Genomic DNA, 14,039 nt, shown 5'->3' with positions numbered 1-14,039 from the left:
CACCTGATTAATTAAAGTTATTAAAATCCCCTTCTCCAGGGGATCTTCCTGACCCGAGTTCAATCCCTAGGTTGGGAAGATCCCCTGGAGAAGGAAATGGCAACCTATTCTAGTATGCTCACCTGGAAAATCCCATGGACAGAGGAGTCTGGGGAACTACAGCCCATGGGGTCACAAAGAGTTGGACACGACTGAGTGACTTCACTTTCACTTTTCACTTTCATCCTTGCAAGATGGAAGCAAAGATGCTATAAAAGTTATTCAGTTTACAAATCCACTAAAAAAGGTAAAGGATTAATGAGACTTAGCTGACTGACAATCCTCTAATTGGTAAAGACAGACTCACAAAGCCAGCCAAGTCATAGCTAAATTGTACAGCTGATGAGAAGAGGGAGAAAAAAAAAGAGAACTGGAAACAGACTAAGATAACCCAGTTTAAAATCCTTATTGTACTAGAAGTCAAACAGTTATGCAAGCAGTGTACAAACTTTACTCAGCAAAGATATTAAAGACAATTTTCTGGATGTTCAAAAGAATCAGTTATAATACAGCTACCTTAGAGGAATGTGAAAGGCCATTTATAGCAACTATCATTGAAATGTCCTAGAGTATTTTAAGTATGAAACACAAGAACTAAAAGATATGTGTGTGTTTATTTGTTTTAAGATAAATAATATAAAGGTGTTAGGACATTCTGTTCTATCACTTTATACTGACTGAACTGCCTGAGGAGTCACTCGGCTTCCCCAGTGGTCAATGGGAAAGAACCTGCCTTCAATCCAGGAGACACTGGGAAGATCCTCAGGAGTAGGAAACGGCAACCCACTCCAGTATTCCTGCCTGAAAAATTCTAAGAACAGAGGAGCCTGGCAGGTCTGTGGGGTCACAAGGGGTTGGACACAGCTGAGTGACTGAGATAAACTTAGATAAACTGAGATGGATTCACAGACAGAAAGTACTGGAATAAAGGTATATCAGCTGCCTCAGAAAACATATGTAAATACCCTGCAAGTGAAAGGCAGAATCTAGTGAATGATGGCCTCCAGGGTCCTAAATCTGCCAGCGGTTCCACCAAAGAATTTTTTTTTTTACCACTGACAGGAATAAAAATGCAACCTGACTACTCTGGCAGCTAAGATGGTGTAGACAGGAGGACAAGTGAGGCAGAGACCAAAGGCACCTTGTCCAGACACCAAGGACTGTGGGGCAGGCATGTGTTTGCTGACGAGAGAGCTACGAATGAAATGATTGGTTGGTTGTTGAGAGCAGTCTTCTCTAGTTCTCGTCTGTCTATCTCCTTTGTGAGGCTTGGCTTTTGGACACTGGTATGCTCAGTCTCCAGATGAATAGGCTGCATCCAACTATAAAGAATGACCACTTAAATTCATCAGAAAAGAAAGCCTGGAGGGAGACCAATAGAGGGCTAAGGGAAATAAACAGAGCGATAAGAACAGGATCTCACAAAGCTGCTTTTTTCTCTTAAAGGCAGTAAATAGCTACTGAAGGAGCTGCAGAATCTGAAACATTTTATCAATGAGCTAAAAATACCCAGACAAGGAACTCTGGAGATGTTGAAAGCCAGTGAGAGAAACCTAAAAAAGGACAAGTAGCTTGCAATATTAATAAAAATCTCGGTTAGAGATGTCAAGCTTAGTAAATGGACTAATTAAATAATTTTTTGAAAAATATAAAACATAAACAACAATTGATAAGCCTCTAGATTACCTCAACGGAGAAGGCAATGGCCCCACTCCAGTACTCTTGCCTAGAAAATCCCATGGATGGAGGAGCCTGGTAGGCTGTAGTCCATGGGGTCGCTAAGAGTCAGGCACGACTGAGTGACTTCACTTTCACTTTTCACTTTCATGCATTGGAGAAGGAAATGGCAACCCACTCCAGTATTCTTGCCTGGAGAATCCCAGGGACAGAGAATCCCAGGGACAGGAGCCTAGTGGCTGCCATCTATGGGGTCACACAGAGTCGGACACAACTGAAGCGACTTAGCAGCAGCAGCAGCGGATTACCTCAAAGGGTTAAGTCAACACTCAAGTCTGTATACCATATGGTTTCTGAAGCATATTCAAGATTTTTTAATACAAATAGATATTGCAAGTAATGAAAGCAATTGTAACACAATATTTACTATAAAAAAGGATCAATCAAATTGGAAGGTATCTTTTATGAATGGAAAATATTCTTTAAAAAGTAGAAAACACTAAGAACAAAAAAGAAAGATATAAAATGCAAAGATATTGGAAATTTACCAATTAAAACATATGAAGTAAATAAGGGAAGTTAAGTGAAATAAAACAGAAATCACTGCTTAGCTTTATAAAAACAAAATTCAACAATATCCTATACCCATGAGATATAAATAAACCAAACTATATATATATGCTATTAGTCAAGGTTTAAGATTTAGGTCTTTGCAAACACAAAAAAGAGAAGGTAAGTTACTAATATGAAAATTATTAGATATTAAAAAAGTATATAAAACTATGAAAATTTAAGAACAGTAACCTTCAGAAGCAGAAGATATTAGGAAGAGAAGGCAGGAATACACAGAATTGTACAAAAAAGATCTTCAAGACCCAGACAATCACGATGGTGTGATCACTCACCTAGAGCCAGCCATCCTGGAATGTGAAGTCAAGTGGGCCTAGGAAGCATCACTATGAACAAAGCTAGTAGAGGTGATGGAATTCCAGTTGAGCTATTTCAAATCCTAAAAGATGATGCTGTGAAAGTGTTGCACTCAATATGCCAGCAAATTTGGAAAACTCAGCAGTAGCCACAGGACTGGAAAGGTCACTTTTCATTCCAATCCCAAAGAAAGGCAATGCCAAAGAATGTTCAAACTACTGCACAATTGCACTCATCTCACATGCTAGTAAAGTAATCCTCAAAATTCTCCAAGCCAGGTTTCAGCAATACACGAACTGTGAACTTCCAGATGTTCAAGTTGGTTTTAGAAAAGGCAGAGGAACCAGAGATCAAATTGCCAACATCTGCTGGATCATGGAAAAAGCAAGAGAGTTCCAGAAAAACATCTATTTCTGCTTTATTGACTATGCCAAAGCCTCTGACTGTGTGGATCACAATAAACTGTGGAAAATTCTTCAAGAGATGGGAATACCAGACCACGCGACCTGCCTCTTGAGAAATCTGTATGCAGGTCAGGAAGCAACAGTTAGAACTGGACACAGAACAACAGATTGGTTCCAAATAGGAAAAGGAGTACGTCAAGGCTGTATATTGTCACCCTGCTTATTTAACGTATATGCAGAGTACATCACAAGAAACGCTGGACTGGAAGAAGCACAAGCTGGAATCAAGATTGCTGGGAGAAATATCAATAACCGCAAATATGCAGATGACACCACCTTTATGGCAGAAAGGGAAGAGGAACTAAAAAGCCTCTTGATGAAAGTAAAAGAGGAGAGTGAAAAAGTTGGCTTAAAGCTCAACATTTAGAAAATGAAGATCATGGCATCCGATCCCATCACTTCACAGGAAATAGATGGGGAAACAGTGGAAACAGTGTCAGACTTTATTTTTGGGGGGCTCCAAAATCACTGCAGATGGTGACTGCAGCCATGAAATTAAAAGATGCTTACTCCTTGGAAGAAAAGTTATGACCAACCTAGATAGCATATTCAAAAGCACAGACATTACTTTTCCAACAAAGGTCCGTCTAGTCGAGGCTATGGTTTTTCCAATAGTCATGTATGGCTGTGAGAGTTGGACTGTGAAGAAGGCTGAACACCGAAGAATTGATGCTTTTGAACTGTGGTGTTGGAGAAGACTCTTGAGAGTCCCTTGGACTGCAAGAAGATCCAACCGGTCCATTCTGAAGGAGATCAGCCCTGGGATTTCTCTGGAGGGAATGATGCTGAAGTTGAAACTCCAGTACTTTGGCCACCTCATGTGCAGAGCTGACTCATTGGAAAAGACTTTGATGCTGGGAGGGATTGGGGGCAGGAGGAGAAGGGGACAACCGAGGATGAGATGGCTCGATGGCATCACTGACTCGATGGACATGAGTCTGAGTGAACTCCGGGAGTTGGTAATGGACAGGGAGGCCTGGCGTGCTGCGATTCATGGGGTCGCAAAGATTCGGACACAACTGAGCGACTGAACTGAACTCAACTGAACCTTAATGTACAAATATTATAGCAATAATACATCCTCAAGAAATGTTATGAAAACTGTCAAATATAATTATATCTGAGAGCCTCAGAAGTATATCACAGCAGGTTGGATAAGGAATTAAAATGAGCAAAATCCACTGGTCATCATCACTTCTTACTCCCCTATCTTAAATCTCGTAAGGACAAATGGTTATATATAACTGACTGTATCTTAGCAAAAATTGTTGCTCATTTCTATTTGTTACTTTCAACTTTCCCACTGATTTCAATCTTACAAATAGTTATGATGTCCAGTTAACCTCTAAACACCTCTCAGTACTTGTTCTATAATGTTTGCCTTATGAGACACTCAATAGATATTTATTATTAAGTGCTCAATAAAATTGATACCAATATGAGAACAATAATAATGACAAAATTATAATAATATTCATAAAACAGTACCATTTGTTGAAAAGAATTCCAAATGTCTAAACAGTGGTTTCTTTTTTCCATACACCTTAACTAGAACACAACCTTTCTTTCCTTAAAATGCAAAGCCAATATATCATTTAAGATTACTTAAAACAATCAGATAAATACCAAGTAAAGCTTAAAAATTCACTTCTACTGACCTTGTAATAATGTAAGGCGAAAATGAAGCTGGATTATCCTGCTCTGAAAAGAGGGGCATAGATCCTCCCATTATCCACAGACGAAAGTACAGAACAATGATCACCTTTGGAAAAAGGAAGATTTGCTGAGAAAATTGTTGGTTGTTGAAATAAGCCCTGCTTTTCTGGAAAATACTTTCAGATGCTTTACAAATATTTTGTCCTACGAACACATTTTTAGTGAGCATTTTTATAAAATTCTATATTGAAGATGAGTAGAAAAGATGGAAATAGGTGGAGGGGAGAGAAAACACTGAAGGGGACAAGGGAAAGGCACACAAAACTAAATAACAGCTGTCTGTGTTATCCATTGCTATCCAACAGCAAATGAAGGACAGAGGAGCTTGGTGCGGTGCAGTCCATGGGGTTGCAAGGAGTGGGGTGTGATGTAGTGACTGAACAACAACAAAATCCCCTACATAAGAACCTTCAAGTTGTGAAATTTCAAGGATGTGAACATGCATTTGCATGTCTAATCACATAAGTTAGTTCACATGTCTGGTGTACACTGCCACGTGTGTGCATCCTCCACAAGTGGTTGTGCTTTTGTGTACTTTTGTTGCTTTCTAGTTGCTAAGTCATGTCCAATTGTTTGAAACCCCATGGACTGTAGCCTGCCAGGCTCCTCTGTCCATGGGGTTTTCCAGGCAAGAACACTAGAGTGGGTTGCTATTTCCTTCTCTAGGGTATCTTTCTGACCCCAGGATCGAACCCATGTCTCCTGCATTGGCAGGTGGATTCTTTATTACCAAGTCACGTGGGAAGCCACTCTTCAGGAATATTAATATATAATCACTAAGATAATCTAAACTTATATTTGGTTCTCATTCTTTTAAAACAAACAACCGTATAGCATTGTATAAAAATCAGTAGTACAGTACCATCTTCCACCTCCTCTCCCTCCTCCAGGCAGTACTCTTCTTGCCTGTTCACTCAATGCCAGCCCCTGTATGCCAGCTGTTGTATGGTACTTTTCAAGGTACTATAAGATTAAAAGTGTTTCCCTTATTTTGTGTGTTTTTTAAAAGTATTATTTGCATGAAAAGTATGAACCTATCACTGTACAGTACTATATAGCCTAGCTGGGTACCTAGGCTAACTTTGTTGGACTTTCAAAACAGTGGACTTAAGAGGCATGCTCTTGGAATGGAACTCATTCATACGTAGGGGACTTACTTTAAAGATCCTTCCACCTTAGGCCTACCAGTCCAATAGGAAGATGAGGAATCTGAAGCTTAAAGGTAATCTGCCCAGAATCTAACAGTTAATTAACTATAGGATCTCGGAGTTGGACTCAAGTCACTGGTCTCCAATGCCCTGTGTCTTAACCACTGCTCTCATACAACCCCATGAAACTTAACTTCAGCTGTGGTAGAAGATACCTCTGTGTCCTGAATAAACACATTTGGAAATGTTCCAACCCTCAAATGCTCTGAAGCAGACTACCCACACAGAGTTATTTCAACAACCCCCCAAAACAACTTTTGTGTCACTTAATGGAATTTTATCACTGAATGGTGCTATCCCGTTCCAAAGATGGGTTGAGAAAACCACAGGCCAAAGACACTTTAGTAGGGATGACATTTGTTTATAGAATTCACCCACACAGATCTTCTAGATATAATTCTTATTTTAATAGGACCAATTATGTTGTATCTGTCTGTCAGAGTCAGAGGGAAATCTCTGCTTCACTAAAAGCTAAAAGATTAATATGAGGAGGGAATTAAGGCTGGAGTTTTTCCAAGGAATATCACTGACTTATTTCATGAATGCTTTTTTATATAAGTGACCCCAAATCCAAAAATCTAAACTGAACATATAGTGTCAGTCGAAAGCATATCAGCAGTAAATAATGCCTAAGAAGAAATTTAAAATCATTTTAATTAACACATAAACTAAATTTAAAATTTTAAAGATATTGTAATGGAAAATGTCAACTATAAAAGTAATAGGAAAAGTATCCTGAAAGAATATGAATTCCCTAAACTGCTGAGAGGTAACAGAATATGTCATCCCAAAATATGCTACTTTGGCATATAGGTAGTTTTGAACTGAAGGCAATTAAGACTCAAGAGACTTATGAAAAGCTTTCTACCTCTCTGTTAACTGCCTAAATGAATTAACTGCCCTATAGCAGGGAATACAGGGCATCACAGCAGTACTATCAAGTTCTTGCATTCCCAAACAACACGAAGATAAAAGTCACTTCTGAAATGAAAGTTGAATTGTCTTTATTCTATGCAAAGATACTGGGGCATTCTTTAGAGAAACCTTCTGCCCCTTTTGCTGAAATTGTCCAATCAAAGTTCTCCATCTCATTCAGTTTTTGCACACCTTCTTGCTTCAGTTCAGTTGAACTGATCAGTTCACTTGCTCAGTTGTCTCCAACTCTTTGTGACCCCATGGATTGCAGCATGCCAAGCTTCCTTGTCCTTCACTAACTTCCAGAGCCTACTCAAACTCATGTCCATTGAGTTGGTGATGCCATCCAACCATCTCATCCTCTATCGTCCCCTTCTCCTCCTGCCTTCAATCTTTCCCAGCATCAGGGTCTTTTCCATTGAGTCAGTTCTTCTCATCAGGTGGCCAAGGTATTGGAGTTTCAGCTTCAGCATAAGTCCTTCCAATGAATATTCAGGACTGATTTCCTTTAGGATAGCCTGGTTGGATCTCTTTGCAGTCCAAGGGACTCTCAAGAGTCTTCTCCAACACCACACTTCAAAAGCATCAACTCTTCGGTACTCAGTTTTCTTTATAGTCCAACTCTCACATCCACACATGACTACTGGAAAAACCATCACTTTAACTAGACAGACCTTTGTTGGCAAAGTAATGTCTCTGCTTTCTAATATGCTGTCTAGGTTGGTTATAGGTTTTCTTCCAAGGAGCAAGTGTCTTTTCATTTCATGGCTGCAGTCACCATCTGCAGTGCTTAAACATGCCTTAATGTTGATTTAAAATATGATTAATTGTTAATATTACAATTCAAAAACATTTTCATAAGTTTCCTATCAAACTTTATTATAAATCTGGATTTACAATTTATGAAAAACAGCAACAGCAAAAGAGACTGATCTCCTAATTTCTTTGAATAGAAGCATTAAACTGTGTAAGAATATGACCAATGTGATAGTCACTGAAGATCAGGACCGAGAACCTCTATCTTTTATGTATGCACCTTCTATTTGCTCTTCCTATCAAGAGTGGAGTCAACTTCCCCTTCCTTTAAATCTGGTCTTGTGACTTGTATTGAACAAAAGAATCTAGTGGAAACTTCACAGGTCTTGCAATATTAGAAGCCTGGTAGGCTGCAGTCTGTGGGGTCGCTAAGAGACGGACAGGACTGAGCGACTTCACTTTCACTTTTCACTTTCATGCATTGGAGAAGGAAATGGCAACCCACTCCAGTGTTCTTGCCTGGAGAATCCCAGGGATGGCAGAGCCTGGTGGGCTGCCGTCTATGGGGTCGCACAGAGTCGGACACGGCTGAAGCGACTGAGCAGCAGCAGAATCCAGTTGTCAGGTTGTAAAAAGATCCTGTCCATCCAACTAGAGAGAGTAGCCACAGAGAGAGGCCTAAGAGGATGACTTATCACAGAGAGGTTACCTGCTCTGACTCATAACTGCACAAACTTGCTTGAGTAACCCCAGCCAAAAATATAGAAGAACCAGCCAGCTGGATGTGACCCAAACTAAAGCATTTAGGGAAGCTAATATGGTGGTTTTGTTTTAAGCCACTACATTTTAGGTGTTTTGTAATATAGGAACGGATAATTGATACAGCCAGGTTTGTGTTGCAGAAACAACTCAGCACCAGCATCCTAAAAAGGACTCACAAAGTACAGTTCATGTTGTTGGTGTCACTGAACTCACATATCCCTAGAACGCTTCCATATTTACATTCCAAGGCTTTGTAACATTTATTGTATGTAAACTGTTTGATCTTAAGATCATATTGTTAGGCTCAATTGCTGATTCTATTAAACAATCTGGATCATATCTCTGAGTCAAAGTAAAATATTTCTTATTAGATATTTCAAAACCATATATATACTTACATAACTTATGACCAAAGTGGCCCTTTTTAAGAAGGGCCTCATGGTAAGCAGGAAATTTCTATTGCTGCTTGCTGTCAGATACCTGAAACAGAAAAGAAAAAGCATATTAAATAAGTGTCAGAGTCCACTACATGTAACGTTTTCTTTTCAATGTGAATAGGCTCTTGCTCAAAAGAAGGATGGAAAAGATAGCCACCAAGAGCATGGTTTCTGGAACACACCACGCAGGTTTCAATCCCCAGCTCTGCTTCTTTCTGTATGGAAGATTTTGGACAAGTGGAGTAGTTTCTACTTTATAGGAAAGTTGTAAAGAATAATAAGTTGTACAATAATACAGGGAATACAATCTAGTACAGTTAGCTACAGTTATATATTACTATCCTATCTAACTCCAAATAACAGAGGCATTCTGGCAACTATTAATATATGATGACCCTAGTCACAAGGATGATCCTAAACAAAATAAGAGTTCATTTGCCTACTGAATGTAACTTGAGAGGTACAATGTCTTTCACCCACAAAACATCTCACAAATATTTTACCCCTAAAAAAAAAGATGCTAAGGTTGTATGAGATTAAGTAATTTATCCAACGTAACAAAGTTAAAGTTATTGGGCTTCCCCAGAGGCTCAATAGTAAAGAATCCGCCTGGCAATGCAGGAAATGCAGGTTCAATCCCTGGCTCAGGAAGATCTGCTGGAGGAGGGCATGGCAACCCACTCCAGTATTCTTGTCTGGAAATCCCATGGACAGAGGAGCCTGGCAGACTACAGTACATGAGGCTGCAAAAGAGTCAGACAGGACCGAGTGACTAAACAACAACAAGACAAAAACAAAGTTATTAAGCATCAGTGGTCAGACCAGAGCTCATGAATATGCAACGGAAAATTATACTTCATGTGCCGATGACCCTTGGAACCAAACCAGGTAATGAGAAAGCCACTTCTTTAGGGGCAGCAACTTATGTGGAGCCTGCATCTGCCACTTGTACAAAGTGGAAGCACTATATGTCCACACAGAAGACATGTGATTGGTTGGTTTTAATAAAGATGATCAAAAGGAAGGAAGAGGAAGTTGTCAACAAACTTCCCCAGGAAAACTAAAGCAAGTCCTTTTGCTTACAGACAAATTTCTGTATTTTAAAGTACAAACTGTAGGGGAAAAAAAGCAAACCACATAATCCAGCAAATATTTCCCACCTTATCCTTATTTCCCTGGCCCCTTTTCACTTTTTTTTTTTTTTTTTTACTTACTTTTAGTTTAATTTTTCCTCAAAGGTATCCTCCTCAAGAATTTCTTAAAATCTGTATATGAATGTGTTATCTTCACACAGTAAGGATGTTCTACAAAAAGAAAGCTTCATTTGTGAGACCTGAGTGGGTTAGTATCTCACAAAAAAAGTCTAACTTGAACTCCTTACAAAATACATGTGCTTCCCATTTTATAACAGCTAAATGTGTCCAAGTGGCTCTGTAAGGAGGAAACAGTATCACTCCAAGGCAGATCCCTTCCTTCTTGCTTTCCTTTTCTTTTTCCAAAAAGCAATTCACAGTCACCTTTTAGCAAGCTCTGGACTGGATGCACCTCCAAGCACTTTAGTCTCCTTTAGTCCCCAAGAGAGAGCGGGTAAGGAGGAAGGTCAGGGATACTGTCAGCTTTTATAACACTGGTGATCTCTTCCACCCTAAAATGGGCTTGAGAGAGTCCACCATGTATGTTCGAGATTTCATGTATGTTTGCATCTGTGCATTTCTCTGAGGCAAAGTCCTTGGCTTTGATCTTCAGTGTCAGCTCGGGTCTGTGATTGCAAAAAGGTTAAAGCACTATTCTGGGCCTTTCCTTAGTTTTGCCTCTGCCATCAATATCATTTTCAGACCAATTCAACAAAGACCAACTGTGGATATTTCTACTATTCCTTGACAGGATGTGGATAATTGGCAGCAGTAAGGCAAAGGAATGGACAGAGTGGGAAGGAAAAGGGCTGAAGTGGCAACACATCTGAATGAAAAAGCCCTTCTCGGATTGGCCTGTTTTGAGAAACTACACTTCTCAGGTTCCCCCTGTTGCTTGTTTATTTTAACACAGTGGAAAAATTAGGAGCAGTTTCCTGTCTATAAAACAAATCACAGGGTTTTAGAAGTCAAACTTAGGTAATTGGTATTTTGTTTCACTGAAAGCTCAATAGGATGGCTAGTTCAGTGATATATATTTAAAAGAACCCCATTGTTTGGAAATTCTTCCTCCATGAAAAATTCTATGTCCAAAAAAAGTACCAAATAATTTAGTCTTAAAATGTAACAAAGCCTAGGATGATACAGAGAACAGTGGTTGAAAAAAAATGACCTTTCAAGATCTCCGTTTCCAGCTGTTGACCAAAATTAAATGAGAAAATGAGCCAAAATGACATGGTCCCCTTTCCTGGTAAACACTAGGTCAGAAGCTGAGAGTCCTAAGTTCACACAGAGAGCTGAATTTTCTGCAACTCCTTTCCCTCTCCTTCCTACCATAAAAATTGGATAGTAGAATTTTTCCCCCTTAGTCCACAATACCTGTGAATTAGAACCAAACAACAACAAATATTAACAATAGTAAAAATAGTAAACAATATGTCAGATACAAACATAAGTGTTATAAATGTACTAATCCCTTTACGATTTATTTGTAATTTCAAGAATTCCTTGAGGAAGAACATTATAACTCCTTTTCAATAGAGGAAGATACTGAAAAATTAGAACTAATACTTAACCATAATATCAGATTACCTCAGCTACTCATTTCAATCACAGGCTAATATAGCTGAGTGTACCTTACAAACACCAGGAACTATGCAAATATCATCACTGATTATTTTCAACTTCAGTTAAATTCTCCACTATTTTCCATGCAAAGACAGAGAACATGCCAACAAAACTGAACCATTGAGGAAACCACTAGCATAGGAAGCAAGAGTCTAGCAGTCTATCCCTGTGCTTCCAGCTACTTTATCACATTAGTTGGTACAAATCTACAGGGGCTTCATTTCCTTCCTACATCCGTGATAGTTGACTAAATGGTTCCAAGGTCCCTCTCAGGTCCAAAATGCTATGATCCTTGGATGCTTTCACCAACTGATGGCATCAAAGATGACAATGAAAGAAAAACAGGAAAATTACTGAAAAAATTTAAAAGGAACACCAAGTGATAAAGGTGAAACAAATATTAAGGTGAAGCAAAAAGATGACTCCTTCACTTTATGTAGACCTTTGATAATTTGCTGTTGCACATTAAAAAAATACTTTAACATTAGTCTGGGGTTGTAGCATTATCAAGTTCTGCATTTTTAACAATTTCTGATATTAGGAAAATAAAAGCAAAAGATCAAGACTATACAAAATAACTGTTCTAAATTATGCTTCCCATGCCCTAATTTTTTCTGACTGCAAAATTTCTATCTACTAACATCTACCTCCTTAGTTAATCATGTTCAAATATTCAGAGGTGAATGGGTCTTCTTTCTGAAGTTACCCTCCATAGCTACTCAGTCATCAAATCCCACTGAGAGATCTCAGCTGAGACTAGGACAACGAGCCATCCAAAGCTGTGAATTGCTTTATTTTTTCAGGAAAGGGCTCTTTGAGGGAAAGATCTCTCTGCAGGAGGTCTTTTTTGTCTTGTCACTTTAGCAAATTTATATTTTAACTAAACTTTGGCCTAAACACACCTTTAAAATTTTTGATCACAGAATATTTTGCCTGTTCTGTTGGTTCTTTACTTAGATCAAAGAAATAGAAATGAATAATATGTAACTAACAGACAAAGCCTTTGACTCTGTGGATCACAATAAACTGTGGAAAATTCTGAAACAGATGAGAATACCAGACCACCTGACCTGCCCCTTGAGAAATCTGTATGCAGGCCAGGAAGCAACAGTTAGAACTGGACATGGAACAACTGACTGGTTCCAAATAGGAAAAGGAGTACGTCAAGGCTGTATATAGTCACCCTGCTTATTTAATGTATATGCAGAGTACATCATGAGAAACGCTGGGGTGGAAGAAGCACAAGCTGGAATCAAGATTGCCGGGAGAAATATCAATAACATCAGATATGCAGATGACACCACCCTTATGGCAGAAAGTGAAGAGGAACTCAAAAGCCTCTTGATGAAAGTGAAAGAGGAGAGTGAAAAAGTTGGCTTAAAGCTCAACATTCAGAAAATCAAGATCATGGCATCCGGTCCCATCACTTCATGGGAAATAGATGGGGAAACAGTGGAAACAGTGTCAGACTTTATTTTGGGGGGCTCCAAAAATCACTGCAGATGGTGATTGCAGCCATAAAATTAAAAGACGCTTACTCCTTGGAAGAAAAGTTATGATCAACCTAGATAGTATATTCAAAAGCAGAGACATTACTTTGCCAACTAAGGTCCGTCTAGTTAAGGCTATGGTTTTTCCAGTAGTCATGTATGGCTTTGAGAGCTGGACTGTGAGGAAGGCTGAGTGCCGAAGAATTGATGCTTTTGAACTATGGTGTTCGAGAAGACTGTTGAGAGTCCCTTGGACTGCAAGGAGATCCAACCAGTCCATTCTGAAGGAGATAAGCCCTGGGATTTCCTTGGAAGGAATGATGCTAAAGCTGAAACTCCAATACTTTGGCCACCTCATGCGGAGAGTTGACTCATTGGAAAAGACTCTGATGCTGGGAGGGATTGGGGGCAGGAGAAGAAGGGGACGACAGAGGATGAGATGGCAGGATGGCATCATGGACTCGATGGACATGAGTCTGAGTGAACTCCAGGCGTGCTGCGATTCATGGGGTTGCAAAGATTCGGACACAACTGAGTGACTGAAGTGAACTGAATTGAACAGATGACCAGATCTCTTCCCCAGCCTCCCCTTCAGGGATCTCACAAATAAACTGTGAGAATAATATAGCATCTAAAAAAGATCACAAGGAGTCGACAAGCCTGCACACAGTGGGGGATGGTGATGACTCTAACCACCTATCTCAGTGATCAACTGAGATTACTTCCCCTTTTTCCCTTGAAAGTCTTTCATGGCCACACAGAAACTTCAGAGATGGTTTTGAGTCATGAGTCCACCTTTCCCCCAGATTGCTGGCTTTTTGATTAGAGCAACTATTTCCCTTCTAACATCACTCATTCCTTGTGTCCAGATCTGAGTTTGGTAACAAAG

At 39.4% G+C, this 14,039-nt stretch overlaps 1 protein-coding gene across 1 annotated transcript in view; it reads right to left on the bottom strand.

Annotated features, from left to right (window-relative positions):
• TMTC1 (transmembrane O-mannosyltransferase targeting cadherins 1) overlaps positions 1-14,039 on the bottom strand; it is a 318,256-nt gene that overhangs the window by 173,132 nt on the left and 131,085 nt on the right. Inside the window, exons 6-7 of the mRNA XM_052640320.1 lie at positions 8,863-8,944; positions 4,766-4,869 (exon numbers count right to left, since the gene is read on the bottom strand). Of these exons, the coding sequence (XP_052496280.1) occupies positions 4,766-4,869; positions 8,863-8,944 (186 nt within the window). The remainder of the gene's footprint in view (positions 1-4,765; positions 4,870-8,862; positions 8,945-14,039) is intronic.

This window comes from Budorcas taxicolor, chromosome 5 (genome assembly GCF_023091745.1).
Source record: "Budorcas taxicolor isolate Tak-1 chromosome 5, Takin1.1, whole genome shotgun sequence".
Classification (NCBI taxonomy): domain Eukaryota; kingdom Metazoa; phylum Chordata; class Mammalia; order Artiodactyla; family Bovidae; genus Budorcas; species Budorcas taxicolor.
The sequence above is the reverse complement of the archived record's forward strand: the minus strand, read 5'-3'. Positions and strand labels throughout refer to the sequence as shown.